Source organism: Drosophila hydei, unplaced genomic scaffold (assembly GCF_003285905.1).
Source record: "Drosophila hydei strain 15085-1641.00,03,60 unplaced genomic scaffold, DhydRS2 tig00008135-arrow-pilon, whole genome shotgun sequence".
Taxonomy (NCBI): Eukaryota; Metazoa; Arthropoda; class Insecta; order Diptera; family Drosophilidae; genus Drosophila; species Drosophila hydei.
Window position 1 is genome coordinate 1404223 of NW_022045844.1, and position 6000 is coordinate 1410222.

The following is a 6000-nucleotide window of genomic DNA, read 5'->3' on the forward strand; positions in this document are numbered from 1 at the left end:
ATCCTGGTCTCGCAATGTCGATTTTTATTTGTTTTCTTTTTTTTTTAATTCTCGATACAAACTACGGAAAATATTACAAAACTCAAAGGACTAGGATCAGGGTATCTCCTAGTCGGGCACCCCGAGTAGAGCTTTCTTACTTGTTTTCATTTGCACATTTTGCGGCATCTTATTAACTAAGTATGTTTGCTTGCTTGGCGCTTTGCTTGTTTATGGTCAAATGTCTCTCTGTATGTGTGTGTGTTTTGGTAATAAAAGAAAAGAAGGTAATGCGTGCGTCAGATAACTCTCACTAATAGCATGCACAGCACACGAAATGCTCTGTCTAGACCTCGCTGTGCTGATCTTATGCAATACGGCTCGTAAATAACATCACATTTTGTCTGGTCTGTGCTCTATATATAAAAGCCTGCTGATGCTGATGCTGATACCCAAGCCTGTTTGCATTCATCTATATATAACACATAATCAGATCGGCAGCCTCAACAGCTCACTTAGGCCATTGCATCAGTTCAGAAATCAGTTAAACTGATCGATCGATCAGTCTGACAAGCTTGCCAGCCAGCCAACCACATAAACAACTTGTTTATAAATAATAATATTTTGTATATATGTGCATACGCGTGCTAATTATAGATGAACCCTAACTGGCCCTTAATATAGTTACAGTTAATACAGGTTTTGGCCGAATGTACTCAATAGTTTTCTAAATGTTTGAGTAAATAGTATAATACATACTTTTTTCATTGAATAAAAGTTTTGAGGAACTGATCGAAAAAAAAAAATTCAAGAATTGAAAGCGATTAGTTAGGTATCGTAAGCATTGACTGATCGATTAATCAGCATGATTCGTTATCGAAAATACGTATGTTTATCAATATTAACTGATTGATTAACATGATTTGGTATTCACAGATCGATTAACGTGTATGAATTGATATCGGAGAACATATATATATATAAAAATTAACATAAAGTTATCGATAAATATTTATAGTTTGATGTACATATATATATATATATATATGCCACAGCCTTGGCTCATATATATATATATATATTATTATTGGTTAATTGACATATATTTATATTGATTGATCGATAAACATTTATAATTTGTTATCGAATATAAATTGTTAAATTCAGAATTGCAGCTCGATTGGTTTAATTTTGTTTTATTTTTTTCTTAAGTTTAAGAGTATTAACATTTCGTAATATTCCCGGAGAAATTGTCATTTATTTTTGTTTACAGCTTTGCAAGCATGCGATCGCCTTCGCTTGGCCAGTTATCGATCAAGCTGCATGGGGGGCCTGCGTATTATTAACTCTTCTGATAATGCCGCCTATTTATTGCAAAAGAAAAATAACAAATCTGGAATCTGTTATTGTTTACGCGTCTAAGTCAACGAAAATGCGTCATTGCACGCATTTTCCAATGCGCCGAATGGTGATAAGGCTGCAACAAAGTTGTGATAAGAACGGCAGCATGAGGCAAGATGGCTATGGAAAAGTATCTGGAAGCGTGTGTCAAGGCGCTACAATAAAAAAATTCAAATCGGAAATAAATTGTATGGTTAATTAGCTATAGATACACTTATCCCATATGTGTGCTCGTCGCTCTAGTCTTAGGATCAATGGGAGCTCGAGTTAGCCATTCCACATAATTTTGTGGCATGGAATGCGAACTTTGTTTGTTTGATCTGTGATTTGTTTATTTTCTGTGTATACGCGTTGCTATTGAACACAGTATCAAATGATCTGCTGCGGTTGGGAACCTTTCGAGAAAATGCAAGCGACGCAGTTATCAGCATCAGCTACATGATGTATGCATACAATATACACTTACGATTATGTATATACAAATGCATACATATGTGTATGGCTGATCAGTGTCTCTGATTTTTGAAGCTTTAATATACCGCGCTTGTAACTTGAACACTCATAATTCCACTGGCATTCATTCAATGCAGACGTGAATAGTCGAACTCGAAGTAAACAGATCTCGTGAGAAGTGTTAAGTGTCTCAATTTGTATATAGGAATCAATCAATAAGCTATTTTGAGTGCACTGAACGATCGTGTCTAAAAATAAAGAAGTAATCAATCAGCTGACTATGGCAGAAAGTGATTGTGGAAATGTTTGTGGTAAGCATAAAACGCAGAAAGTGCGCTCACTCGAGGATCAGCTGAGATAACATGCAAATATTTATATATCAGATGCCAGCTCAGCGCAGTCTTGCTGCAAGCGCGAGAGAGGCGCCATCGCCAGCAGCGCAGCATCAAAAGTATTTCCCGATAAGATCTACAAATCGGTGCAGCCCAAGGGAGACCATGTGACGGGCATGACATGCGAGTGTGGAGTGTTTGGAGCCATTGCCTGCGGCGAGTATCCTACACAGGTGAATAAATGGGATTCGTATAGCAATAAGAGCTGGGATAGATATATATATATACATATATACTTATATATGTCTTATACTATATATATTTATATATATATATATATATATGAAGGTCATATATATATATGAATGTATTCTTTGAGTATCCTTTAATATAGTTAAAAAGGATAGCTTAGGTTCGATTAGTGATCTCTTTTCAAGAATTCCTGCAATTCTCACAGATCTTTCGCATTTACATATTTCTAGTATTTAGTTATAGATTTAAATCTATTCAATTAGTTCTACTTATATAAATATATATATAAAAATATATATATATATTTAAATATATATATATCATAGGCTGATTTTCAGATAAGCTAAATAGAGAGAAATCTTTAGCAACTAGCAAGCTTTAAATTGATCTTCCCTTCAGAAAGCATTCCAAGTTCTGTTAACTTTCTAAGCACTAAGAAACTAAGTAACAGACATATATATAATTTCTATGTTCACATACTTAAATAGCTCAGCTTCACTTCTGATCATTCGATCGTTCATTTTAGAAAAACAGTTATTGTAAGAGCCTAGTTAAATCTTAGAATTAGAATGACAAACTTATTGATCACGTGATTGCGGCAATCACTTTTGTCAGCCGGCATTGGATCAGAGTTCCGTCAGTGTAAGCTGATCGCAAGTAGGTCATAGAACAGCGCGCAGAGACCCTCGTTTTCCATCTGAGGGGGCCAGTGCCAAGCGGTGACGTCAATGGCAACGCAGCTCAAAGCTGCACTGCGGTTGTAATTGCTTCAAATCAGTTGCAGTATTGATGTCGTCTACGTTGTTGTTTTTGTCGTTTGTAATGAAATGGAAAATAACAGGAAAATATGTGTGCACTATCAGAGCATCAGCGAGCGTTATCGGTCGTCAGCTTGTCAGCTGTTGCCATGGCATTGGAAATCGAAGGGTTTGATACAAATAATATGTGAATCTGATTTTGCTTGCAGCTGGACATTGCACAGATGATCTGCCTGGGCCTGGTGGCGCTGCAGCATCGCGGCCAGGAGTCGGCGGGCATTGTGACCAGCCTGGGCAAGAGCTCCAAGAACTTCAGCGTGCACAAAGGCATGGGCATGATTAACAACATCTTCAACGACGAGGCCATTCGCAAGCTGAAGGGCAACTTGGGCATCGGCCACACCCGCTACTCTACGGCCGCTGCCTCCGAGGTGGTCAACTGCCAGCCATTCGTAGTTCACACGGCACATGGTGCCCTGGCCATAGCGCACAATGGAGAGCTGGTCAACTGCGAGTCGTTGCGTCGCGAGGTGCTCGAGCGAGGCGTTGGCCTCTCCACGCACAGCGACAGCGAGCTGATCGCCCAGTCGCTGTGCTGTGCGCCGGAGGATGTATCGGAGCATGACGGACCCAATTGGCCGGCACGCATACGCCACTTCATGACGCTGGCCCCACTTTCCTATTCCCTCGTCGTCATGCACAAGGACAAGATATACGCAGTGCGAGACTCCTATGGCAATCGGCCGCTCTGCCTGGGCAAGATTGTGGCCTTCGATGCGGGCCACGCGAATATTGAGGATCAGTTGGCCGAGGGCTGGGTGGTCAGCAGTGAGAGCTGCGGCTTTCTCTCTATTGGCGCTCGCTACGTACGCGAGGTGGAGCCGGGCGAGATCATCGAGCTGTCACGCAATGGATATCGTACCGTGGACATAGTGGAGCGGCCGGACTACAAGCGCATGGCCTTCTGCATCTTCGAGTATGTCTACTTTGCACGCAGCGACTCCATGTTCGAGGGCCAGATGGTCTACTCGGCGCGTCTGCAGTGTGGCAGGCAGCTGGCACGCGAATCTCCACTAGATGCGGATCTGGTCAGCTCTGTGCCGGAGTCGGGCACAGCAGCGGCGCACGGCTATGCCCGAGAGTCGGGCCTGCCCTTTGGCGAGGTGCTGTGCAAGAATCGATACGTGGGACGCACTTTCATTCAACCCTCGAATCGTCTGCGCCAACTGGGCGTGGCCAAGAAATTTGGCGCCCTGGCGCAGAACGTGGAGGGCAAACGCATTGTGCTTGTCGACGACTCCATTGTGCGTGGCAATACGATTGGCCCCATCATCAAGCTGCTGCGCGATGCTGGCGCCATTGAGGTGCACATACGCATTGCCAGCCCCCCGCTGCAATATCCTTGCTACATGGGCATCAACATACCCACGCGCGAGGAGCTCATTGCCAACAAGCTGAATGCCACGCAGCTGGCGAACCATGTGGGCGCCGACAGCCTGGCCTACCTCAGCGTCGAGGGTCTGGTCAAGGCGGTGCAGATGAACAAGACCCACGTGAACCCCCTCAAGTCCGGCTACTGCACCGCCTGCCTCACTGGCGAGTACCCAGGCGGTCTGCCCGAGGAGCTCAGCTGGTAGAAGCGCACGGAGCCTTGGCCTAGTTATTTAGCTTTAGCTTATTGTTTAGCTCATCATCAACTCAACACAATGTTCATCACGAAGGCAGCTCCTCGAGTTCCGAGTTCAAAAACACAATTACAATTTCTAATGCTTAAGATAATCCAATCTTTCGCTTGTAACAAATTTAAATTATCTCATCAACCTAGAAGTGTTTCAAATAAATTTTAGTTGTTCTTGCATTTAATGTAACCTAAAGAAATGTTCAGCAAATCAAAGGTAGGACTGCCTGAGAGCTTTAAAAGGTTAGCTCAAACACCTTTTGAAGGATTCACAGTCATTGGGAGTTTGAATGTGATCTAGAATTAGATTTTTAGAAGGCTGCAATTTGGAATAACATTTTCAAGAATTCTAGTCCCAGATTAGACCTAGCTAAACTCATTTTTGAATTCAATCTAATACTACAATAGATCACTTAATGTGCTCAGAACTTAAGCAAATCTAAAGTTCTTATTCATATAAATATGCTACCAAGTAGATAACGGTAATTGTCTTTATGTTCTATATAGATTTCGACACCTTCCCCACCATTAGCTACAAACGCCTGGCAATGCTGCGCTTAAAAGTATGCAACATATTCTAAATGCAAATTTACATTGAGTGGGTGGAGGGCGTGGGGAATGTGCTTGCTGCTGCTGCATGTCACATGATAATTTCAGAAACTGTCTAATGCCATAACTTCAATTCATTTCAATTTATATTTCGAAAGTTTGTTTGCCAAGCGGGCAGCACTCCGCGCTCCACTCTGTGCCGTTGCCTTTCCGGTTATAGCCGCATATCATACAATATGGTAATCGCATTTTTTTCAACTTTTCTTCATCTATATTTCTTTCTCTCTTTCTCTGGCTTAGTCACATGGGGGGCGTTGCAGTGTCTAAAGCGGGGCGTTTAGGGCGTTTAATCCTGCGGAAGATGTCCTTGCGGTTATATGGGGCTGTCTTGTCTCGCTCTCTCCATCTCTCTCTCCCTTTTTTTGTATATGACGCGCGGGGCACTGAAGTCAACAATGTCATCATTATTCTTGAATATTGTGTTGTATTTTCGCAAACAATTTCGCTAAGCTGCGCTGTGCCGAGCATGGGGGCCTTTTGCCGTTGTGGAGTGGGCGAGCGGTCGGGCGCTGTACTGCTTGGCGCTCTGGTAATGACA

The 6000-nt window shown here is 42.6% G+C and overlaps 1 protein-coding gene across 1 annotated transcript; it reads left to right on the forward strand.

Moving 5' to 3' along the window:
- The first annotated feature begins 1940 nt into the window (after positions 1 to 1940).
- LOC111601045 (amidophosphoribosyltransferase) lies at positions 1941 to 5017 on the forward strand. The gene is made up of 3 exons (XM_023317459.2): positions 1941 to 2144; positions 2217 to 2398; positions 3385 to 5017. Exons 1-3 carry the CDS (start codon positions 2114 to 2116, stop codon positions 4810 to 4812), a joined length of 1641 nt encoding a protein of 546 aa, XP_023173227.1. The 5' UTR covers positions 1941 to 2113; the 3' UTR covers positions 4813 to 5017.
- The last annotated feature ends 983 nt before the right edge of the window (positions 5018 to 6000 follow it).

Bases quoted from the DNA above. Each gene is read 5' to 3' on its own strand.
- LOC111601045 (XM_023317459.2), top strand. From the start codon at position 2,114: ATGGCAGAAAGTGATTGTGGAAATGTTTGTG. The intron at 2,145-2,216 runs GTAAGCATAAAA...TTTATATATCAG, and splicing joins TGATTGTGGAAATGTTTGTG to ATGCCAGCTCAGCGCAGTCT. The intron at 2,399-3,384 runs GTGAATAAATGG...TTTTGCTTGCAG, and splicing joins GCGGCGAGTATCCTACACAG to CTGGACATTGCACAGATGAT.